This window comes from Ahaetulla prasina, chromosome 4 (genome assembly GCF_028640845.1).
Source record: "Ahaetulla prasina isolate Xishuangbanna chromosome 4, ASM2864084v1, whole genome shotgun sequence".
NCBI classification, from domain to species: Eukaryota; Metazoa; Chordata; class Lepidosauria; order Squamata; family Colubridae; genus Ahaetulla; species Ahaetulla prasina.
The window spans coordinates 125,244,108-125,270,643 of NC_080542.1; the positions used below are offsets into that span (position 1 = coordinate 125,244,108).

The 26,536-nt window shown below is 37.8% G+C and overlaps 1 protein-coding gene across 2 annotated transcripts in view; it reads right to left on the reverse strand.

Annotated features, from left to right (window-relative positions):
• The window catches only part of PRTFDC1 (phosphoribosyl transferase domain containing 1), a 59,405-nt gene that overhangs the window by 27,240 nt on the left and 5,629 nt on the right, over positions 1 to 26,536 (reverse strand). For both annotated transcript variants that reach the window (XM_058181823.1, XM_058181821.1), the window contains exons 2-3: positions 25,325 to 25,431; positions 21,401 to 21,584 (exon numbers count right to left, since the gene is read on the reverse strand). In XM_058181823.1, the coding sequence (XP_058037806.1) occupies positions 21,401 to 21,584; positions 25,325 to 25,431 (291 nt within the window). The remainder of the gene's footprint in view (positions 1 to 21,400; positions 21,585 to 25,324; positions 25,432 to 26,536) is intronic.

A 26,536-nucleotide genomic window follows, 5' to 3' on the forward strand; every position in this document is an offset into this window, starting at 1 on the left:
TGTAGATTGATTGTACTTATAAAAAAATAAGCATTATATTTTACACCTGTTTTAAATTTGTTGTTGCTTTATTTAATTTTACTTTGCATGCCAGGTTTTTCCCACCAAACTTTTCCCTCCAGATTTACTTCAATTCCCATAATCACTCAAGCTGCTTAACCATGTTGACTAGGGCCTTTGAAAATTAAAATCTGATACATTTTGGCTGGAACTCAGCAAATTTAAAAAACTATTGTCCACTATTTTGAGTGTGGCAGAATGAAAATACATTATTTTACTGATCATAAGCCTTCTGTATTTATGGGGGGGAGGCATTTTAACCTTAGATAAAATTGCCAGTTGCTAATACAATTCATTCCAAAGCTTGGTCCCTAAATTCAAAAATCGTAAGAGTTATTTTAATTTCTTCCAGACCAGTAATCCCTGCCATCTTTTTAAAGATCTGTAGTGTTTAAAAACTAAATACAGGTAATCCTTTATTTGTGATTCCATTTTGGACCAGAATTTTCATTGCTAAGCAAAGCAGTGTTAAGTGAGTTGATTTGATGACCTTTTTGCCACCATTGTTAGTGAATCACTACAGTTGTTTCCTGCAATCATTATGGAAATCTGGCTTTTCCCACTGACTTTGCCGATCAGAAGCCTGCTTGGAAAATTGCCATTGGTGATAATATGATCTGCAAACATTGTAAATATATGCTAGTGGCCAAGCACCTGAATTCTGATCACATCTCCATGGGGATATTACGATGGTCATTAATGTGAAGACCAGTCATAAGTCACTTTTTAAAGTGCCACTATAACTTTGAATGGTTGATAAATGAATGGTTGTAAACTAAGGCCTGCTTGTAATGCAGAAAGCAAACCAAAAGGGAAAACTACATACATGCAGTGTTTCAGCCCAAAATAAATACTGGAAGTTACGAATTGTAACTTTGGAATTATCTGCATTATTTACTGCAAATGTCCCATTCTTCAAATACTCACTCTTTATGAGAAAGTTCATTGCCAACCATGGCTTTGTTTAAATAATTCTAGGTTTATTTTATAGAGTGATCATAGGATATTCTCCAGACAGATGGTGACTCATATTTCTGACAGCAATATGTCCAATCTCTTGTGGAAAACTCAGAAGCATATTTATTGTTCTCAAGTGCCCTAGAAATATTGATAAAAGTGTGAATACACCTTCTTCTATTTTTAACATGTTGGGAAGAATTTACCTCAAATTCCGTATATATATATATATGAAAGTGGAATGTGTATACTCATAATGCTTACAGCAGGAAATCTCTTTTCCTTGTACTAGTTCCTAAGAAAAGATCCAATATAATGGACAATATGCCATGATTAATTACTGTTTTCAAAGGATACAGCTCTTTTTTTAATTTGGAAAGCACAACAATGAAACAGCAGTTCTCAGGATGCCCAGCAGAAACCTAATTTTAACAGCATTCTAAAATTGTTTAATCTTTTGTTTGACCTATATCTTGACGGTTTTATTGTTTCTAGATGCTTTATTTAATGAGGAATTAATTAATGGTTTTTAAAGAGTTTTATTCTATTAAGCAAGTAAATTGGTCCATGAGTAAATTGAAAGCCTAGATCTTCTAGATCAGGGGTTTCAAGCTCATAGCCCGCAGGCCAGAAACGTCACGTGCTGGCCACGCCCACCCCCATTTTAGCAAAGGAGGGAAAAGTCACGATACATCACGTGACACCAAGTGATGACATAAATTTGACACCCCTGTTCTAGATTGTTTTTGCATAGCATCTTCAAACATCGGCAACATGGATCCACCAGTTTCTCTTCAAGAAAAAAAAATCAAATATTGACAACAACAACAACAACAACAACAATAATAAAGATTGTCAATCTTAGAAGAAGAATGCTAAGGAGTCTGGAAAATCTATGTCTTTGAATATGTAATAGGCTACTCCAAAATGATCGACAGACATTATCTCTTTTCTTTTAAACAGCAGAAATAGAATGTAGATATGAAAATAGCAGTTACACAGTAGGCAAAACTTCCAAACTGTAGGAGTTTTAAGCAACAAAGGAAGATGGCCTCTAGCTTAATGAGACGTTCAAGAAATTGTGGGATAACCATTTCAAAGAAGGTGCAGTTGCAAAGATTTATTCATTGCAGTGACATTTGAACTGAGCAACTGCCAGTGTCTCTCTCCACCAATAACATTCTGTGCTTTACAGCAACTAGGAGAGGATTTATGCTATGTGACTGGAATGAGAATGAATATAACACAACCCTCCCCACCCCCATGGTTCACCAAACAGGACTAGCAGACCACAAGTAGTTATGCACATCTTGTATTTTATAAACTAACCTGAAGCCATAGTTTAGTTTAGAATAATCCTCAATAAAAAAGCAGAAGAGAAAAATAGAAACTCACAAGCCACAAATTTCTGAGTCTAGTTGTACCTGGCTGAAAATAATCTGCAGAAAGATACTAGGGAGAAAATTATATTTGAGTTTGTCTACAATCAGTGTATTTGACTCAATGTCCTCTAGATAGTTAATATGAAATACATATAAATATTTTTATCACCCAATTCCCTTCTGAAGAAAGCATAATCATGCAAAAAAGAATAACAAGTTAAAAAATTAAAAGCTTGAGATAAGAAAAGGAAAGGAAATATATAGCTAAACATATTTTACAGCAACATCTCCTAATCCAGGGGTGTCCAACCTTGGTAACTTTAAGCCTGGAGGACTTCAACTCCCAGAATACCTCAGCCAGCTTTGCTTTACTTTGCTGGCTGGGGAATTTGCTTTGCTGGCTGGGGAATTCTGGGAGTTGAAGTCCACCAGGCTTAAAGTTGCCAAGGTTGGGGACCCCTGTCCTAGTCCACCTTCTACCTTGCAAATCACCTGCTTCCATCAGTTCATATAGAATCACAGAGCTGGAAGGGGACCTTAGAGGTCTTCTAGTACAACCCTTTGCCTAAGGCAGGTCCTTACCTTTCATCACATCCACACCCTCATATCATATACCACCCACAACTTCATATCTAGCCACACCTTTTGATGGGAGGCACACATGCGTCCCATCAAAATACCACTAACTTTAGTATTCCTTACCCATTTATCCATAAAGATGTTCAAATTACTGATGGGATACAGGTAAGTCCTTGATTTACAACCACAATAGAGACCGGAATTTCGATTATAACCCATTGCAGTTCTTTGTTGAGGCATCACATGACCAGATTCAATTTTGTAACTGTTTTCATGATAGTTGTAAAGCAAGCCACGGTGATAGTTAGCATATTACTGGGTTGTTCAGAGGATCCAATAATGGATTTTTATTTTTTTTGCTGGAAACTGTCAGAAATCCCAGAAACCAGCAAAAAAAATTGTTGCAAATCACAATCATGTGACCGCAGTATGCTGCAACTAGCCATAAATGCAAGCCAATTGCCAAACCAGTGATTCTAGGGGTCGGATGTGGGCAGTAGTCGTAACCTCAAGGACAGGTCATAAGTAGCTTATTTTAAACTGATGGTAACTTCAAACGCTCATTAGCGACCAGTTCGAGGACCAGCTTGTTTCAAGCTCATTGTAACTTTGAATATTCATTAAGCCATCAATTGTAAATTGAGGACTATCTGTTTTGCACACCTTTGACTTAGTTTCTGCATAATGTTCAGTCATTTGCTCAACATCCTATCTACTGATATCCATCCTTTATTTACATCATATATCACTCTTATTCTTACTTGATGAAGGTATTTTTCTTTTATGTACACTGAGAGCATATGCACCAAGACAAATTCCTTGTGTGTCCAATCACACTTGGCCAATAAAAAATTCTATTCTATTCTATTCTATTCTATTCTATTCTATTCTACTGCACTTAGCAATTAATCTTCAACTCCTTACTTGAACCAATATTCCCTAACTGAAGCCTATTCCATTTGTTATACGCTTTCTTCAAATCAATAAATGTACAATACTGTCAACTTTCTCTTTTATATGCTTTTCTATGAACTACTAAAAACCAAAAATCTGGTCTATATACACCATGTCAAACTCGTGGCATCACGTTGCCTTCACATGACATTTCATAATGTTTTTCCCATTCGCACAGGTAGGGTCGGGGTGGCCTGCATGTGATACATCCGGCCTGCGGGCCACCATTTTGACACCCCTGATATATACCCTTTCTCCTTTCTGTCTGGCATAAAAGTACAACCAATCTCCTAGGTATTATTCTTCGTTGCCTCTTGCACCTTTTCAATTAAAAAGCCTCTTTCCAGATATCCTTAATAAGCAACTTCACATTTAAGTTTTTTGTATCTGCTTTTTTCTACTTTTTCTTTCTACAGGGGAAAACAATCACATTCCTCCAATCCTCAAGCAGGTTCTACAGCTGCTCCTTAATCAAATCATTTCAATATTTTAACATTTCTCCAATTACAGAAGCTACACTTGCAGCCTCACATTCAAAATTTCACACATTTGAGGCTTCTTCTTCATCCATGTTTTCTTGGACACCAATATTTAATTTTGCAGTTTGACATATAATTATGATTCTTATATAGCTCTAAAATACTCCTTCCAGCATCCTCCCTGCTTTAGATTCATACCAAATCACTGCACCACTTTTATTTTTAATTTGATTCATTCCCCTGGAGCTTTAACCCCCTTTAGCCTTATATCCAAAACATCTTTTTATTTTTAATCAAAACCATTCTATATTTTCTGTGCAGCTTTTAACTAGTCATTGTGTTTTTGATTACATTATTAGACTATATATATATCTGTAGATTTACTGTACATTAAAGGAAAATTATGATACAAATCTAATAGTCACATGATGTAGTATATTTTTTATTGTTATGGTTTACACTACCTATTTTCTTCTATGCTTTTTTCTCATCCAAAACCTTTTTTATTATATATTCTGCCAGATTTTCTATTAAGGTAATGTCACATATGCTTACTCTACACTATTTTTTATCATAATGTTCTAGTCATCATTTATATCTTCTTTTCTTATATATTTTTTCAATTTATGGTGCTGAGAAATTAATCCACCTTTTAATATTTTTATAGGATTCATACCATCTCTTCTTGCAGTCAGTTTACTTTTACACTAGTTTCTTTTGCTTCTTTAATTTTCCTTCTCTGGATCTTTTCTATAAGACTGATGTTGACACTTTCAAAAAATGATCTGGCCAATGCTTATTTATTTTTATTTATTTATTTGATTTTTATACCGCCCTTCTCCCGAAGGACTCAGGGCGGTTTACAGCCAACATAAAACAAATTATAAATAGAATTAAAAACATTTTAAAAATTTTATTCAATTTGGCTAACCCCATTTAAAAACTATAATAAAAATGATAAAAAAACCCAATTAAAACCGTAGTGTATCAGGCCAGCCTTGCACGGTGAAACAGAAAGGTCTTGAGTTCATGGCGGAAGGTCCGGAGGTCGGGGAGTAATGGTAACCCCAGAGGAATCTCATTCCAGAGAGTAGGTGCTCGCACAGAGAAGGCGCTCTCCCTGGGGGTCGCCAGCCGACATTGTTTGGCTGACGGCAACCTGAGGAGACCCTCCCTGTGTGAGCACACAGGTTGGTGGGAGACTATCGGTGGCAGCAGGCAGTCCCGTAAATAGCCCAGTCCTATGCCATGGAGCGCTTTAAAGGTGGTAACCAACACCTTGAATTGCACCCGGAAGACCATCGGCAACCAGTGCAGCTTGGGCAGGAGAGGTGTTATATGGGAGCCACAAGTAACTCCCTCTATTACATGTGCAGCCGCATTCTGGACCAGTTGGAGCCTCCGAGTGCTCTTCAAGGGGAGCCCCATGTAGAGAGTGTTACAGTGTTCATTACTTCTGCAGAATTAACTAATGTTCTCAGTCTTCCCTCATAATGTTACTTATGAAATAAGTGAAAGAAGCACCAACCTCTGATGTTAGTTGTTATTCAGACTGTATATATACATATTTTATATCATTAGGATCTGTAAGTCTCCAAAGTGCTTTTTTTCAAAAGACAACTGGACTTTGTTTTTCATTGAAGATATTTCGCTTCACATCCAAGAAACTTCTTCAGATCAGTTCAGGATAAGAAGTGAAATGTCTTCAAGAAAAAACAAAGCCCAGTTGCCTTTTGAAAAAAGCACTTTAGGGACAACCCGGGGTGAAATCCAGCAGGTTCTGGAGAACTGGTACCGGAAATTTTAAGTAGAGAACCGGCAGCGGAAATATTGAGTAGTTCAGAGAACCGGCAAATACCACCTCTGGCTGGTCCCAGAGTGGGGAGGGAATGGGGATTTTGCAGTATTCTTCCCCTGGAGTGGGGTGAAAATGGAGATTTTATTTATTTATTTATTTATTTAATTGGATTTTTATTTATTTAATTGGTTTACAGCCAGGTAAAATAGAACAAGAATAAATACAAGATAAAAATCATATTTAAAAAACTTATTAAATTGGCCTAAATTAAAATATCATTAGAACAATAAAAACCCAATTTAAAAACTAAAATTCTACGCCAGTACTGCGCAAATAAATAGATATGTCTTAAGCTCACGGCGAAAGGTTCGAAGGTCAGGAAGTTGGCGGAGTCCTGGCGTAAGTTCATTCCAGAGGGTGGGAGCCCCCACAGAGAAGGCCCTTCCCCTGGGGGTCGCCAGCTGACATTGCCTGGAGGACGGCACCCTAAGGAGTCCCTCTCTGTGAGAACGCATGGGAAGGAAGGAAGGGGTGCAACTGGCGAATCAGGCGGACCTGATAAAAAGCTCTCCTGGAGACGGCCGTCAGGTGATCTTCAAAAGACAGTCGCCCATCCAGGAGAACGCCCAAGTTGCACACCCTTTCCATCGGGGCAAGTGATTCACCCCCAACAATCAGCCGCGGCTGCAGCTGACTGTACCCGGGTGCCGGCATCCACAGCCACTCCGTCTTGGAGGGATTGAGCTTGAGCCTGTTTCTCCCCATCCAGACCCGTACGGCTTCCAGACACAGCTTCGTTGGGGTGGCCTGGGGTGGAGAAGTACAGCTGCGTATCGTCAGCATACAGTTGGTATCTCACCCCAAAACCACTGATGATCTCACCCAGCAGCTTCATATAGATGTTGAACAGGAGAGGCGAGAGAATCGACCCCTGCGGCACCCCACAAGTGAGGCATCTCGGGGTCGATCTCTGCCCCCCCCCCGTTAACACCGTCTGCGACCGATCAGAGAGATAGGAGAACCACCGATAAACGGTGCCTCCCACTCCCAAACTCTCCAATCGGTGCAGCAGGATACCATGGTCGATGGTATCAAAAGCCGCTGAGAGGTCTAATTGGACCAAGGCAGAGGAATAATCCCTATCCCTGGCCCTCCAGAGATCATCAACCAACGCGACCAAAGCCATCTCCGTACTGTATCCGGGCCGAAAGCCGGACTGGAATGTGTCCAGATAAGACAGTTTCATCCAGGTATTGGGGTAGTTGACATGCCACCACACTCTCTACAACCTTCGGTACAAAGCGAAGGTTGGAGACCGGACAATAATTTCCTAAAACAGCTGGGTCCAGGGAAGGCTTCTTGAGGAGGGGTCTTACCACCACCTCTTTCAAGGCGGCAGGGACAACCCCTTCCAACAAAGAAGCATTGATAATCCCCCGGAGCCAGCCTCGTGTCACCTCCTGCGTGGTCAGTACCAGCCAGGAGGGGCACGGGTCCAGTAAACATGTGGTGGCATTCAACCTCCCCAACAACCTGTCCATGTCCTCAGGAGCCACAGGATCAAATCCATCCCAAACAGTCTCAACAAGACGGGTCTCCGACCTCTCACCTGGATCCACCCAATTATGATCCAAGCCATCCCGAAGCTGAACGATTTTATTGTATAGATAACCACTAAACTCCTCGGCACGCCCTTGCAACGGGTCATCCCGCACCCACTGTTGAAGGAGGGAGCGGGTCACCCGAAACAGGGCGGCCGGGCGGTTATCTGCCGATGCAATGAGGGAGGAGACGTAGAAACGTCTCGCTTCCCTCAGTGCCACTAGGTAGGTCCTACTATAAGACCTAACTAGTGTCCGGTCAGCCTCCGAATGGCTGGATCTCCAAGCACTCTCTAGGCGTCTTCTCCGACGTTTCATCTCCCTCAGCTCCTCAGAGAACCAAGGAGCTGGTTGAGACCTACGCTGGGTCAGAGGCCACAAAGGCACGACACTGTCTAGAGCCCCAGCCGCGGCTAGTTCCCAAGCCGCGACTAGTTCTTCAGCCGTGCTGTGGGCTAGACCCTCAGGAAACGGCCCAAGCTCCGTCAGGAACCTCTCCGGGTCCATCAGGTGCCTGGGATGGAACCAACGTATTGGTTCCGTCTCCCTGCAGTGTTGAGTTGCGGTCCGAAAGTCCAGACGAAGGAGAGAATGATCCGACCATGACAAAGGCTCGGTAACTAGATCTCCCAAATCCAGATCATTCAACCACTGTCCAGAGATAAAAATCAGATCCAGTGTGCCTCCCCCAATGTGGGTAGGGCCATCAACTACTTGCGTCAGGTCCAAGGCCGTCATGGAGGCCATGAATTCCCGAGCCGTCATTGATGACATGCCGGTAGATGGCAGGTTAAAGTCCCCCATGACCATAAGTCTAGGGGTCTCAACCGCCACCCCGGCAAGCACCTCCAACAGCTCGGGCAGGGCTGCTGTCACGCAGCAAGGAGCCAGGTACGTGACCAACAAGCCCATCAGACCCCTATGACCCCACTTCACAAAGAGGGATTCACAACCGGTAATCTGAGGAACAGTGGTCTCCCTCGGTTCTAGACTCTCCTTTATGACAACCGCCACCCCCCCACCCCTACCTTGGGCCCTCGGTTGATGAAATGCTCGGAAACCCGGTGGGCACATTTCAACAAGGGGCACCCCCCCTTCCATGCCCAACCAGGTTTCCCTGCCATACCCAGCAAGCCACACCATAGAACCGGTAGTAAAAAAAATTGGATTTCACCACTGGGATAACCATGACCTGGATTACTGAGAATCTCCATTGATCTATATTTTTGACATAGGTATACAAAAATTCAGACAATCTAAAAGAGAACAATTATTTTTCATAGACCTGTATGTTTTGGACCGGATGATTTATTTGCAAAAGAACTATAATGCTGCAGCCAAATAAGGATATTTCAAAGGAACATTAAAACCATCTTACATTTTAGAAATAGCAGATAGACATAAAGATGACCCAGGGGAGTAAACAAATTGGATGCAAATACCATCCAAAGCTGAAGTCCTCCTGAAAGGAGCATAACCTCCCTGCACCGTAAAAAAAGTGTAAAATGAATTAGTTTCGTAGCATTGACACTCAACACAATATATCTTTACTGATCTTGAAAAATAGCATATTAACATGCTTTTACTGAAATGCTCCTTCCAGTGGTAATAACATATATGTAACAGGTACATACAGAGAGATTAATGGCACATGTACAGTATGAAAACCCGGCTGATACTAAACATTTTTGCCATCACACTAGGATGGCCTCCATACTAGAGTCTGGGTAACCACAGTTCAGGTGGCCTGCCACAAAGTTCCGGAAACACAGAAACAACACAATATATTGTGTTTCTCTCGTGTGTTTTAGATTAACCTTCCACCCATGGTGTCAATATATAAGCACTTAAAAATGGAGGAGTGAAGAAAAAAGACCATTTTAAATACCATTTAACAAGTAGCCAGGAAGACTTAACTTCCAAATTTAGTTAGATGAATGAAAAAATCAGCAAGGGTAACTGCCAGGAAAAACAAGCCCATATCCCTATGCTGTAAACCATGCAGATCTAATAAATTTACACTCCCTGAAAAGCATCAAAGTTTATTAAACTCTGGTCAATAAAACTATCTCTTTATACTGCAATAAAAAAAAATATGAGGAACCTGTACTGTTTGTGAAAATATTTTCTGCTTTCTAACCATTTTACATATGGCTTTGGTCAGAGAGCATGCTTAATTCCATCAGACACTAATCTAGTCATATTTCTTTATTAAGAAGTTGTGGCAGCACAGTGACAGTAGCTGGTCAAGAGCCATGGTTTGGAGCAATAAAGTATCCCTCTCCCACTTCCAGTAATCTTATCTTGTATTCCATAAAATCTTATGTCAAAAGAAGTCTAGTAAGGCTTCATTAATTTTTTTTATAGGTCATACAGGATTGGGTGTGAAAATTGCTCTACAGTTAGTGAATTTTGGTATTTGGACGACTGGATGAGAATAGGCTGATCCAATATAACTACAGGGCTGCTTTGATTTAAAACGAATCCTTTTTTGATCTCATTATTGACTAGGTTTGGGTCCGTAAGTGATATTATTAGAGTCCAAAATAAAAAGCATAAAAGTAAAAAAACAATCCAAATTCACAAGATAGACTTTTATATCATATAAATCATATATCCCAGGAAATCGTTAAGTGTATAAATCTGCTGGTATTTTCTTGAATATTAGATGAGTCAACATCTTTGACTCATATTATGCACAAAAATGTTAGCTACACTTGAGAAATGTAAACAATAAGAATGCAAAAATGCTGCCTACCTTTATTCTCAAAAGAGGTATAATCAATGTTGAATGGACGTATTAATAAAGAGGGTAGTGAAGGAGAATATGGATCAATATTTCTGCCTTTTCTGACTCACCCAAAGCCAATTTTGTATAGGGATATTTTGATATCTAGCTAAAAATCCCATAATGGCACTAAAAGAAGAATGTATTGTTTACACAATGTATTCAGGCCTTTTCACCAAGTTAATTTTCTTATGTGAACCTGACCAATGCATAGAACATTAAATTGTTCATATTTTCTTATGTAATCAGACGGGTTATTGCAAAATTATTTTTAACATCAAAATGAAGATTAGCCACTTCAGAGTGCCTTATGTATCCTGGAAAGGGAAAATAAATATTGAAATTATTATTATCATTTACAGTTAATTGTAGTATACTCTTCCTCTGAAGGAGCCCAAAACAAGATATAAAATAGCAATAAACCAATCCTGAATCTTTATTCTTTATCAATGGATGAAGAATAGTGTAAGGTTTTATAGGCTTCTATAAAGTGGAATATAAAACAAAATAACATTCATTTTATAAGGCAAACATATCGTAGTGTAATTCTTATCTTTCAAATGTCCAAGCTAATATAGTTTCAGTTCTTTGAAACACAACAGCAGGAACACAACGAACCCTGCCAAGAGGAAATTCCATTATCAGAGGGATACCCCCAAGGAGTTCCTACTTCTACCACCATATTGCTAGCCAGACTATGAATAGGGCTTCCCTAGCTAACCTCAATGTATAGGTTACAGCACTGGGAGAAGTATTTTAGGCACACAGGATGACTGCCATTTAAGGCAAAATGGAATTAGGCTTGAGAATAAGTATCCCTTAGCTACTTATGTACAAATCTTCTTGACTATCTAGCATAGTCATGAATAGAGATTTCTGTAACTGTAGGTGAGAAAAGAGTTCCCTTTGTCCATGGGTTTCTTTCTGCCCAAGGGTGGATAGATCTACCATGACGTTTCTTTGCAAGTGGTTTGGGGCTATAATTTCCAGCTATGTCTGGCAGGGAGCTTTAACTTGGAAACTGAAAATGACCCCAAAAACAAAACAAAAACCAGTACTAAAATTCTGTTCCAGTATCAAAATATTTTTACTTGGTGTGTTAACCTTTAAGAATTAATTTTGCAAAAATGACTTTAAAACGTAAGGTCATATCTTGGGATTGGTCCACTTTCCAGGAATTTCCAAATTACCACAAATAATTTCTGGAATCAATAAAAAGCTATTGGAAAAACAAAGTTACCACACAATCACAGTTTTTTGCACGCACACACCCTTTCTGTGCTATGATATCCAGAGCGCCATAGCTTGCAGCTTACCCTCTAATTCCTTTTGCACAAACTATCTTACAATGTAATCCTATCCGTTATTTATTCAGAAAGAATCTCCACGGAATCAGTGTGCATAGGATTGCATTCCATTAGGCTATACTAGAGGGAAAAGCAGGAATTAGAGCTATTCCATCTACTCAGCTGAGCAAACATTAATTTTGATTTCCTCTTCTTCTTGAGCTGTTTCTGTCCAGCTAGTCCTCATAAGACCTCTGACAACTTCTGGCTGCATTACATCTTCTCATTACAGTTATCAGCATTAGCATGAAGAATCGGCATATCTAAATATCTGCTTCCTTTTCTCCCTCCCCCACTTTTTTTGTGCTAGGTTATCTCTTTTTATCTCGCCAGACTGAAAATTGGAGGGCAGGGATCCTTTCTCCTAAATGTTATTCATTATTAAGGGTCTGCTACACATTCTCTGGGAACAGCATATTTTGAATATTCATAGCCATTCAGAAGGTGGTCCAGCTGTTTTCCATAACGTAATCTTCCAAACGGAAGCAGTTTGCGCTTCCCCAGAGTTCCCTAGACCGATTTCTTTCTGGAACAGTAGGCTTTGCACATCTTCAGTATTGATCTATCTACAAATACTACATATAGCCCAGAAAATGGGATTCTTATGCAAGCAAATTAAAGAAGAATTATGAGAACTTGCATAAAACACTATGGCTCAAACCACAGATATGTGTGTGTGTGTGTTTGTGTGTGTGTGTGTGTGTGTGTGTGTAAAAAACAGAATAACAGAGTTGTAAAGGACTTTGCAGGTCTTCTACTTCACCCTCAATCAGGAGATCATATACCATCTGGACAAATGAATTGTCCAATCTCTTCTTAGAAGCCTCCAGTGATGGAGCACCTATAAGATCTGGATACAAACTGTTCCATTGATTAATTGTTCTGACAGGAAGTTTCTCCTTAATTCTAGGTTGCATCTCTCCTTGATAGCTTTCCAGCCATTACTCATTATCTTGCCCTCAAATGCTCAATATTGGAGAATAGGCTGAGCCCCTTTTCTTTGAGACAATATTGGAGAATTGCTTATCATGTCACCTCTAGTTCTTTTCTTCATTAAACTAAACATACCCAGTTCCTGAAACTGTTCATCATATGTTTCCGCTCCAGGCCTCTATAATCATCTTTGTTGCTCTGTTGGAATATCCTTGGAATCCAATCCAATTTCATTTTTGACCAACATAAAAACCTACAAAATACGACATTCACAACTACAGCACAAAACATTGTGTGTTTAAAAAACTGTTAAAGACAGTAACTATAGAGTTAAGAAAGGGAGAAATAAAAGATGTAAGCCTGCTGTAAATCCAGATCTGTGCTGTGCTATATAATATACTAAAAGAATAATCTGAAACAGCAAATACTGAAAAATGGAGATTAATAACTCTTATAACGTTTTGCCAGAAGCTGTGTTGATGCTGACTGTTTCAAGACCTAGTGGATTTTGCAAGCAGCTGAACCATGCCTGGCAACTTTAGATGTTATTGGGCAGCTGGAATCAGAAATTACAACAATAAGTAGATGTGAAGCTGATCAGGGCATTTGATAATCTGGCAAGTAGTGGAGAACAAGGACATTGCCAAGAACAGAGGAGTTTGCTGACCAACTCAGGGACACAAAACATTTTGGGAAGAGATCTTCTTACACATTCCTTGTAGCACCGTTGAGGGGACAATGTTGTGGTGTGTTAGAATGAAAGCTTAGAATGTGCTTAGACACCTATACTGGATAAAATATCCTTGTGATAAAATATCACAAGGTTACTGATAATCCTTAAAATCAATAAAACCAATATTTATTAGTTTTTAAATTATATTAAACAATATTAATTATGGAATAATTAAATTAATATATCAAATATTATCAATCAATAACATTGTTATAATTGATGGCTTTCTAATCTTTACAGTGGTGTAATTCTTGTAGATAATAGAAATTATTTTTAGGTTTCATGTTTAAAACATGTACAACTGGTATTTTAGGAGTTAAGCATAAGTTATATTTTAATATGGACTTTCCAGCATCTGAATGGTGAAGAAATGAACTGGATTAAGATATAGGATTTAATGGTTTAGTTATTTATGTCTGGAACTGACAATACAGGAAGTAAATTGAATTTTAGTAATTTCAAGTTAATAATAATTCTTTTTCAAATTAATAACAGTTTCACTGACCATGTAAAGAATTAATGATACAGAAAACAAACACTCACTTAAACAAATGTTATTGTGAATATCTAATAAACAGAAACTATATATTGTTACTAGAGACCTGTAAGCTGGCAAATATTAGGTCTTGTACATTAATTTACAGGCTGGAATGGAAATATGAGGGAAAATAGCATGTTTAAAGTCCATCACCATAAAGTACACTGGCTCTGCAATATCTTTATCATTTAACCAGGGTGTATATGCTTCATTCCAGTTTGATGTAGCGGTTAAAGCATTAGACTAACAACCAGGAAATTATGAGTTCTAGTCCTGCTTTAGGCATAGAACCAGCTGGGTGACTTTAGGCTAGTTACTTTCTTTTAGCCCTAGGAAGCAAGCAATGGGAAACCATTTCTAAAAATCCTTGCCAAGAAAAATGCAGGGATTTGTCCACGTAATTTCTGAGAATTTGACACAACTGAATAGAAGAGAAAATGTGTGTTTCACTCAGACTCTATATTGTTCTACTTTTGGACGTGTTTATCCGAAGACCTAGCTGTCTGGAGAAAACTCTTCATTCCAATTCTGAGAAAAATTGAAATAAAAAGTAGAAGAAGACAGCAGGAAGAGCTTTAACTATGGTAATGAGTGTACCACTGTAAGACTTAAAACACCAAGATACTGTAGGAACAGATTGTCGTGCAAAAAAATCTATGTAGTTGCTAGAATTTGATAAATACTTGATGGTATGTAATGAAAAAATATGGCTCATTACCTACACTATATTTATAGCAACTAATAATTTAAAAACCATTTGAAAATAAATTCTTCTTAAAACTACTAATTAAAATAAATGATTATTGAAAAGTCCTGTTCTTCAACATGGTACTTGCACAATCTGATATACTACAGCCCTCATAAATCCTAGTCAAACAGCCATAGATTAAGGTTATTGAACACAATGTTACCTGAAGTATAATTTAATTAGATATCTCCTGGTAGAAAGGTTTGGGATATGTTTGGACATTGTGACAATTCTGAAATTGCATCCCAGCATTGCTACCAAAGCCCACCATCATAAATACAAAAATCACTGATTTCAGTTCTAATTGAAAAAGATGCCGAGGAGCAGTTTTCAAACGTCAACAGATTCCAGCACCCCACCTCAAAACCAGTGTCAAATCACAAGACCACCTTATAGTAACTGAAATATCATAGGATAGGTGGAGTTGACTGAAAAGATATTGTCTTACTCTGTTGCATTTTCAAAGTGTTCTCTAGCCTTTTTTTGCATTAGCCCTCACATGGCAGTGGACTGATTTGGATCTATTTTAAGGAGCAAATCTAAGAGATGCCAGCAAAAGATTTCATCCAAGTCTTTGGGGAAATTATAAAGAATCTGGGGTTGCTCCAATTAATGATGTCCCTTTTCCAGAATTAAATGAAAGGAAACACTCTGCAGGCAATGTTGTTAGCATAAAGGAAAAGGAAGTAAGATAATAGTTATAGCAGGCTAAGCACATTGCTATGATTCAAAATCTCCCAAATCATGAATTACCAATAGGAAAACAGCTATCTCGTTAACAGGTAGTGATAGAATACAGGTTAAGCAGTTATGGCTTTTTACAAATATATTAGAAATTTTGCAGAGAAGGAACTTAAATGTAAAGAAGGGCTGGGATTTGTGGCACGTGTTATGATCTCCAGACCATTACAACTCAATTATAGGAGAAGTAATCCAACACATTTGGAAAGCAGCAGACTGGGATAAGTTAAGCTAGCTTTTTCCTCTTAGAATCACAAGGGTCTCGAGATCATATACCGTATATACTCGAGTATAAGCCGAGTTTTTCAGCACATTTTTTGTGCTGAAAAACGTCCCCTCGGCTTATACTCGGGTCTATACGGCTTATACTCGAGTTTTTTTTTTTTAAGCCCCTCGGCTTATACTCGAGTATATACGGCTTATACTCGAGTTTTTTTTTCTTCTTTTTTTCACATTTTACCGGACTGAAGCCCTGCCGGTGCAGTGAGAGGGCGGGGCGGGGGAGCCGCCAGCCTTCTCAGCTGAGGGAGGAGGTTTCAACCGGTAGGTGCCTCATTTCCTACCCTCGGCTTATACTCGAGTCCCCAGTTTACCCCAGTTTTTGGGGTAAAATTGGGGACCTCGGCTTATACTCGGATCGGCTTATATTCGAGTATATACGGTAATCTAATTCTTTCCTTGGAGCAAGGCCTAATAAGGTATTTCAGAGGGCTACTATCTACCTTCAATATGAAGACCTCCGGTGAACAGAAACATGCTAATGATGAGGCAGTTTGTTTCACTGGTACACAACTTTTATCTTGGGAAAGATCATCAAATCTTTCTGACAGATTGAGGTTTTTTTAGACTGTTTCATCATTAGATGTTGCCTTTTAATGATGTTGCTCTGTCTGTTTTAATAGCGGCTTTTAATCAGTTGTTGATTTTTTAAAAATGTTTTAACACTTTAATGGGTATATTTTTTACCAAATGTATTTAGAGTTGTAAACCTAATCTTGCGTAGCTTCTTCTCTGGTAAGATTACACTACTAACCAGAGCATACAAAGCATTTGCTAGACCAATTCTTGATTACAGCTCATCTGTCTGGAGTCTACACTGCATGTTAAACATTAATACAATTGACTGTGTCCAGAAATATTTCACAAGAAGAGTTGTCCATTCCTCTGCTCGCAACAGAACACCTTATGACACCAGGCTTGAATTCTGGGTTTAGAAAATTTAGAACTACTCCGCCTTCGGTATAACCTGAGCATAGCTCATAAAATCATCTGCTACAATGTCCTACCTGTCAATGACTACTTCAGCTTCAACCACAACAATACACGAGCACACAATAGATACAAACTTAAAGTGAACTGCTCCAATCTTGATTGCAGAAAATATGACTTCAGTAACAGAGTTATTAATGCCTGGAATGCACTACCAGACTCTGTGGTCTCATCTCAAAATTCCCAAAACTTTAACCTAAGACTGTTTACTATTGACCTCACCCCATTCCTAAGAGGTCTGTAAGAGGTGTGCGTAAGAACACCAGTGTGCCTACCATCCCTGTCCTAATCTTCCCTTTAACTATATTTATTTTATGTATTTAATTCATGCTTATACTTATATATATTATCTAATATGTACTCGACAAAATAAAGAAAGAAAGAAAGAAAAATTCCATGTGACAGATATCATCAACCTACAATAATTTTTAAAAAAATGTGATTGAAGACTTTTTTCTACAGAAAAAACATCTAGAACTTCAGTTCAGATAATTAATCCTAGAACTTATCAAGATTTTATGGTTTTTCCCATATCAACCTTTTGTCTATTTCTGCAAAATATCCATTGTAGTCTTACAAACATATCCCTCTCCCTCCTTTGTCAAACATCTAGTTGAGTTTTGCAGTACAAAGCATTTGTTGCTGGAATAAGAGAACACAACATCTGTATTATGTAGCAAATTCCCAATTTACCAATGATCCTTTATTAGCCACCCAAGCCAATATTTTGGATGCAATGAGCTTTCTTGGACAATAAAAATAAAGGGAAGTTGCAGCCTTGTCCTTACCATGAAAGTGTGCCCAACTACCCAGAGTAAGAACCAAGAATAGGGAGAAGTAAATAGCCAGTAAGTCGCAGGAGGGAGAACAATGGAAAGGCAGATAACATTTTGATCAATCAGTGTTTTGTGCCTTTTGTGATTAGTCCACTCTATACCACTGTTTCAGGAGAATGCCCATATCATTTTCATGTCTCATCAAACCAGAAGACTAGGAATATTGTGTTGGTAGAGCACATACGGTCGGCTCTGAAGGCATTAAAATGAGCAATTAAAAAAGACATAATTCACATTTATCCAACATATTAATAGAATTCTCTTTGATCAGAATAAAAAACAAGCATTTCTACCAAAGTGGAGAGGAGAGAAAGACTATTTGCCAAAGATCCCTTGCCAACATTCATAACAGTGGGCCAAATCAAGTGTTAATTTGACTTTTCGTCCCTGGCCCTCCCACTCATTTGAAAACTCATCTTAAATTAGTTCAAACACTGACTCTAAGGGTTATGGAAATTCATTCCACCAGCCAGGCGCCAATTGGTAATTAATCTATGACCACATAGTGAGAGAGAACACAGCACAAATCACCATTTCAACTGCAGATAGGAAAGCACAAGAAAACGAATGCTTACTGTGAGATGTTTCCAAAGGAGAAAAATACCCATTATCAAAAGAATTAAAAGAGATGGTTAAGATGGTGTATTCTTGTGTCATGTGTATTAGGTCACAATTTAGACCAATGTTTCTCAACCCATGTGAGCATTGGTTACAAAGCTTTGCATTTCTTCTTGTAGCCAGTCAAATCAATATTGCTCTTGACATATTGCAAATTTGTCAGGAGCTGCCACAAAGAAGAGGGAGTCAAGCTATTCTCCAAAGCAGTGGTCACCAACTGGTGGTCCGTGGACTACTGGTGGTCCGCGAGAAAATTTTGGTGGGCCGCAGAAAAATTATTTGCATTTTTTATATTGCACTAAATATTATTTATCTTTTTAAAAGGTCGTATTAGTGGTCTGCGGGATTTAAAATTATGAATTTAGTGGTCCCTGACATCCAAAAGGTTGGTGACCCTTGCTCCAAAGCATCTGAGGGCAAAACAAGAAGCAATGGGTGGAAACTAATCAAAGAGAAGCAACTTAGAAATAAGGAGAAATTTCCCCACAGTAAGAACAATTAATCAGTGGAACAATTTGCCTCCAGAAATTGTGACTGCTCCAACACTGGAAGTTTTTAAGATGTTGGATAAACATTTGTCTGAAGTGGTGTAGGATTTTCTGCCTAAGCAGGGGGATGTACTAGAAGACCTCCAAGGTCCCTTCCAACTCTGTTATTCTATTCTATTCTAAATACAAAAAATTATTCTGAAAAGGTGCTATTAATGTTTAGGGATTCCTCCTTCACTACTTGGCAACATAACCGATCCATTTTAACAGAACCTAGTTTGCCTAAGATTTTTAAGGGGTCAGGAGGAGCTTCCTAAGGATAAAGACATAGATAATATCTTCCATCAATCCAGCTGCACACCCCTAAAACTTGTACAAAACATCCCACTTAGGCACAACTTTTCCAGGCCAAGGGCCAAAACCAGTCTTTGACTGCAAGGTGATGGACATGTTCCCAAAAGGTATCTCTAATTTGATTTTAAAAGACAGATAATCCAAATTATTTTTTGTTATCCACTTACTCTTCAGTTATTTATCCCTAATTTCTACTACCATATTAGCATTAACAAATATGTCACAACTTACAGTACATACTTGGACTTCACCCAAGGTTTTCGAGGAATAGGTGTCGACTCAGGTTGTATACCTGAGTGGTAAAATAAACAGTCCTGGTTCTCCTATTTTTCACAGATACTAAGTGTACATTCTAATTTTTGTGGGAATGTTTTCTGTGCTTCAGTTGAGAAGTTCCCTCCCCTCTTTCCCTTTAACATTGCAGTGTGACAGACTAACCTTTTAGCCATGAATGCTGAACATCGAGCAAAAACAACCATCAGCATCCCACTACTGTTTACAAGACTTGGACATGGTTCTTGGAGACAAACAGTTGGAGAGAGAAAAGAGCACAGCTGCATAAAATGAACAGAAAAACAGCAGGACTCCCTTAAGAAAGAGAAATGGGAAACGGTTAGTAGAGGGATCCTCAGAAATAGAAAAATCAATCAAGTGAAGAATATTGCTCTCTGGATTAGGAAGGAAGAGTAAGATATTAAGAACCGAAAAAGAAAGGATAAATTTAAGAGGACAACTGAATGATGGGAGTTAGAAAGCCTGTGATCCACGCTGGCAGAATTAAAGTATTAAAGTCAAAAGAATGTTTATTCACAAATTGCTTGTTGCATCAGCTACATACGTAAATGCTATTGGTGCAAAAATGGAATCCAAGCACATGTGAACTGATCCCGAAGTGCAAATACTAATTTTATAGGACAGGGATGAATTTGGTATGCAATGTCTGCATCCCAGGAAGTTAGAAATGGTCTGAAAACACAAGGACAAAGAGGTGTACCAAAGAAATAACTAGACAACCCGAAATCCTTTTTACTTAAAATATTCTTTGAACTTATGCCTGTAGGTCAAAAAGAAATGTGAACAACCTAGGCTACTGATAGTTCAGCTTCCTATTCCGATATCATACATATTCATAACTCAAAGCGAAGGAAGTATCTACAGTAAACAATGGCAACCATCCAAAGAGCTATTTGAATTCACTCCTAAGGCCTTGGGCAAGCAGAGAAGAATTTTTCACTTTTTTTCGCTTTCAACAGCTGTGTGACCACATCCCTTATACAAAAATGCTTTTGGAATTTTCCAGTTTCTATATTCATTTGCTATATAGCATTATGAGAAGGGGAGGTCACTGCAACTTGGCTCAGAAAAGTAAATTTTGGATCAAACCTCCCACACTAAAAAATAAAATAAAAAATATGGGGTTGCTCAGTTTTGAATTTCAGCTAGCTGGTCTGAAACCCACTTTAAAACAAAGTATAACTTTAAGCAGGCATTAATACAGGTTACAGTTTTGAAGTACCTCCAGAAAACTTCCTGGCAGTAAGTAAACCAACAACTGGCTCAATGTCTCTTCTTTTCACATCACCAAGAAAAAGGGGAATCTGAAGCTAGCTGGGATAAAGAATTCACTATACTAGTAAAGTCAATGCAGGATCTTAAATTAAACATCTTTCCCAAAGATTGAGTATATTTTATTTAGGAAAGAAAAAAACCTATTAAAATACAGTTTATTATCATTACCATATCAATCTACTCATACACACACAACAGCATTAGCTTGAGAAAATTCACTATGAAAGCTGCTTTAAAAAAGGATTAATTTTCATTACTTCATTTTCTCCTTCCCAATTTAAGTCCCCAATTCTACTTCAAACTTTTGGAGACTCTTTGGAACAAATTTGAGTGCATAAGTAAAACAAAAGGGAAACAGTTTTCCTTTTGGTTCTGCTAAAGAAACTAATTCAATTCAAATTTTGTCAATTGTGCTCACAATCCTGTTTTAATTAAGCTTAGAGTCCTCATTTATATAGTAACAATACCCAGAATTCTCAGCCAGCTTAGCCATAGATCACGTTAACTAGGAATTCCAGAAATTCTAGGTGAAATTTAGCTATGGAGCATTAGACCGAGGAAAACTGCAGTAATCAAAACACATTCCATTAAAGATGTATTGGTTTTTTTTTAAAAAAAATATTACTTACCTGATAACTTTTCACTCTAACAAAGTCAACTTTCATGGAGATGAACCTCTCTGAATTTCTACTGAGGTTCTTAATATGCTCCACAAGATCAGCACAGAATTTGTAGCCACCTTTAAGTACACAAAGAACCACGATGTCATTGTATCCAATGTCTTGCATGATATCTTTGGCCAAACGTTCTATCCTAAAGTAAGAATTAAACATAAATATAAGGTAAGATTTGGTCTCTCCAGTCCATGTCTTTTTTGTGCAACACAACCATAATCAATTTCATACACAATTACATTTATTTTTGATTCTCCTGCAGGGCATAAAAAGAGGCTATTTGCAGGACCATCTCTCCTTGAAGGTATCTTACCTGTTCCACCAGAACACATAAAATAAGTGCACTCTAGGACTCTTCCCTTAAATGTTGTTATCTAATGGCACCCAGGAAATGTGTATTTTCTGTGGCAGTCTTTACTCTGAGGAACACCTTTTACTTTGAGATCCAGTAAGCCTGAACCTCTTAACTTTTCTGAATGGGCTTAAGAGAGTTCTTCTCCCAGGCTCTGGGATAAGTGAAATCAGAATTGGAAGAGTACTCTTAACTGCATCCAGGAAGACTAGTTACAGTGTAAGGTTTTTTATTTCTTTATCTCTTTATAATTATTTTATTATTTGTATGGTCTTTGGTTTTAGATAACTGTTGTGAGGCACACAGCGTTGTGATTAGCCATATGCACCAACCAACCAACCAACCAACCAACCAACCAACCAACCAACCAACCAATCAATAATATTTGGCTGCAGCTTAGTGCACTGTGCATTCAATGTTATGCAGTGGAAATTGTAATCATCAATATTTTTCACATATATATGTATGTATATATATGTATGTTAATAGTAATTTTAAATTCTACAGAGGAATTATTGAGTCTGTCATTTGCACCTCTATAACTGTCTGGTTCGGTTCTGCAACCCAACAAGAAAAACACAGACTTCAGAGGATAATTAGAACTGCAGAAAAAATAATTGCTACCAACCTGCCTTCCATTGAGGACCTGTATACTGCATGAATCAAGAAGAGGGCCGTGAAAATATTTACAGACCCCTCACATCCTGGACATAAACTGTTTCAACTCCTACCCTCAAAATGACGCTATAGAGCACTGCACACCAGAACAACTAGACACAAGAACAGTTTTTTCCCGAAGGCCATCACTCTGCTAAACAAATAATTCCATCAACACTGTCAAACTATGTACTGAATCTGCACTACTATTAATCTTCTCATTGGTTTCCATCACCAATCTCTTCCCACTTATGACTGTATAACTATAACTTGTTGCTGGCAATCCTTATGATTTATATTGATATATTGACCATCAATTGTATTGTAAATGTTGTACCTTGATGAATGTATCTTTTCTTTTATGTACACTGAGAGCATAAGCACCAAGACAAATTCCTTGTGTGTCCAATCACACTTGGCCAATAAAATTCTATTCTATTCTATTCTATTCTAAAGGGAGGGGGAGATTGGGGATAGCTTTAATGGAAACAAATAAAATATTCCTTAAGCCTAGCTCTGGTGATATAATTCTAGGGCAGGGGTCTGCAACCTTAAACACTCAAAGAGCCATTTGGACCCACAGAAAAGAAAATACCAGGAGCCACAAAACCCTTCCCGTGCCTGACTATTTCTTGAGTCGCCACAAAACGTTGAATTAAACGTTCTATTTTCTTTTGTAACTTTTCTTTTGGCCTACTGGAGGTTGAAAAGCTCAATAAATTGCGTGCTGGCGGGTGTCACACATTGGCGGTTGTGACACATATTTTGAATGACAGGGAGCTGCAGCAGAGAGGTGAAAGAGCCACATGCGGCTCCAGAATCGCAGATTGCTGATATCTGTTCTAGGGGTACCCAACACCTTCCAGAATCTGGCCAGTTTTGACAACTAAGCAAGATTAGACTTAGTATTTAAACAGGAGATCTTTAAGAAATCTCTAGGGATGTAAGCTAGACTAGGAAATTAAAAAGAAAACATGAATGAATTAACTCTATATTAGGTCAAAAAAACAAAAAAAACATGGCAGGGCCTGGGAAGTTACCAGGAATACAGCTCAACTCAAAAGAGACTTCACCTCCTAAACATATAAATATAAACATATTTATATTTGGATGAGCACCATCTTTCAAATTTTGATGTAACTGTCTAATAACACTTTTACCCAAGAGGATCAGAATTCTTATACACATTATTACCACTCAGAAGTGTGCTTCATATGCAGCACAATTTAGGATTTTTCTGTCAATATGCAGCACAATTTCACAGCTTATTATATCAAATCTTCAACATATGTTGATCATTCAGAAAGAAGTATAGCAATCCTAAATCAATGCTGTTTTAATACAGCAGAAGAATGTTATTTAAGAAAGTCTCTCTTTCCATCATTTTTCTCTGCACCTTGAGTTGCATCTTAGACATTTAGCCTCTAGGCCATTATTAACATTCAAAATGTCTCACACGATAAGAATTTATAGTATACTCTGGAGAATAAGTGATCAAGGCATACTCCTCATTCACCAAGAACAAAAGCATATTTTGACAAGAGTTTATTTTAAACTGTAAATTATTATTTGAAACAGGCAAATCTCCCAACATCTCTCACCAACAACTATGTTGGCTAGGGTTGCTAAGAGTTGTGGCCCACCCATCTTAAGGCATGAAATATAAAACAGACATTTTCCCACTTAATTTTCTACTTAAAGGCAGCCTTCTAGAACAGTGCAGAATGGATAGATCTGAAGATTTATAGTTTTAGTTTTCACATCCAAAATATAACATAACATTCTTGAATTTCCTTGGGTAAGAGTCACTTTTCAGAGTAAGATGGGCAGCATTTAAATTTAATAAATAAATATGTCACATTCAATTGCTTTAAACATGCTAGTAAGTCGAACTAAGCTAGGTTTTGAATTAGCATTTCCCCAAACTAAGCCACGGTAGTTTATTCCATCAATCATGGTTACATTCAAACAAAGTTTGGAACAAGTTGTAAACCTAATCCCTCTACTAATTGGCAAAAAAAACACAAAACAAAACAAAAAAAACCCCTTGCCTGGAGCAAATTAATGTATCAGAAATAAAAACTTCTGTTTAAAAACGGATATACAACCCTATTTTATAATAACAATATTTAATTTAATTATCTGAATTTCTCTGGAAATTACCTACCCCAATAGGGAAAATATATCCTTTTACTGGCATTGCTCCACTAAGATCAGGAGAGAAGTGATAGCATATGCCAAGAGAATGAGCCTCAACATTCTCTGAATGCCCTAAAGCCCACTGACTCAGATCTAGGATTTTAAGTTTTATGGCAAGACAAACATTCTTGAGGGTACACAAGAACAAAATCAAATTAAAAGATGGAGGAAGGAGATCATTGTACAAAGAATAATATTAAAGGAAGATATGGATGAAGGATCTGACCTCCATTATATTACCTGGAGGATGCTGAATAGGTTGGGAGCTGAGTGCCTAAATGTAAAACTAATATACTCAAGGGGAAGCTCTTAGCATCACACTGTGTAATTATGGAGAGACATAGAGTCCAGCTGGCATATTGGATATTATCAGAAATGTGTACTGAAAATGACTTATTTTGGGCCAACAACAAAGCCAAGAAGGTGGCTTCATTCTGGCAATTTAAAGTTTGATCTAGACATGGAAGAAGAAATTTCTCTGGAATTCAGCCACTCCTCTATGGGAAATTCTGAATAATAGAAATGAAGAGAGACTTATAAAGAGATTTCTTCAAGCTATTTGCTGAAAGGACAAAAATGAAAATGGACGAGTAACAAAAAACTATGAATAGGTATTGAAGGATTATACATGTAGAAAATATAAATCACAGGCTTTAAATCAAGATTTTTACCTGTCAACAATGATCCCATGGGGAATGAGCACATAATCAAGGTCTCCACAGTAATGCTGTGGATACGTAAACAGATCCAAGCTATATCCTGGCCAATCATCTGAAATCTGCAAGCAGATATAAGTTAGTTAAAATAAAATTTCTGTATTGCATTGCAAATATGTTACCACATTATCTAAGAAGCAGACTTTTAAATATAGAGAATGAAGTAATAAGGAGAATGGAAGATATCAAAATCTTGTTGCTGCTGGCATGTTGGGTTTCACCTGCCAGTGAATTCACTGGCTAGAATTTCTGGGAATTTGTGCAACTATTATGAGGCAACCAGGCCGGAGGAAATGTATCTAATCAAAAAAAATCAAGCAATGCAAAGAAAAATATGGACTTCAAATTCTTGTACATCAAGAGGTAATGACAGTTTAGCTTAGTTTTATATGGAAATCCAGTTGCTATGGTTTAATAATAAGCTATGTTTAAAAAAAAACCATGGCTGAACACAATGGTTGGCAACAATTGTGCTGGCATCTATTAAGACCTACTCTCTGCTCACAAAATGGCTTCTAGCTCCTCAAAATTTGATTCTAACTCATTTTTATAACTGTCAAATTAAACCAGACAGACAAACCTTACATAATTTTGGCATTCTTAAATTTTGATGATTCCAGAATTTCCAGGGGAAGATGGTATCCAGGGTCATAATATCTTGGCCTCATTTCAGTACAACATACTGGGATCACATTAGTCTTGATAGTTGATGATTCTTTAAATACTTTCACAAGAATACAGAATACCATTTCTAACCTTCAAGTGTTGATCTATGCCTAAAAGTATTGTAAACTACTAGGGGAACTTCCAAACTTGGACAAATTTCCTCTGAAAAGCTTTCATTAAAGATGTTGGCAAGAAGCATCTTCCAGTCCATCTGGACAAAAATTCAAGGTTAGCATGCCACTCTGTCTGAAATTCTGGGAATGTGGAAAACAATCCACAAAAGTTTATGGCATAATTTTTCATGATTCGTGGTTTTTTAGACAACTCCCCAAGTCAAAATCTAGGCTGATCATATCTGCAAAGGATTGCAGCATATTGATAGTACAGCAACAAATGTGCCTAAAAATCCAGATCATATTATCTATATCTTGCTGGCAAAAGAGCCAATTTTCTGCAGGTTTTTTTTTTCCAAAGTAGGTTTTAATGAGGATGGAAACATTA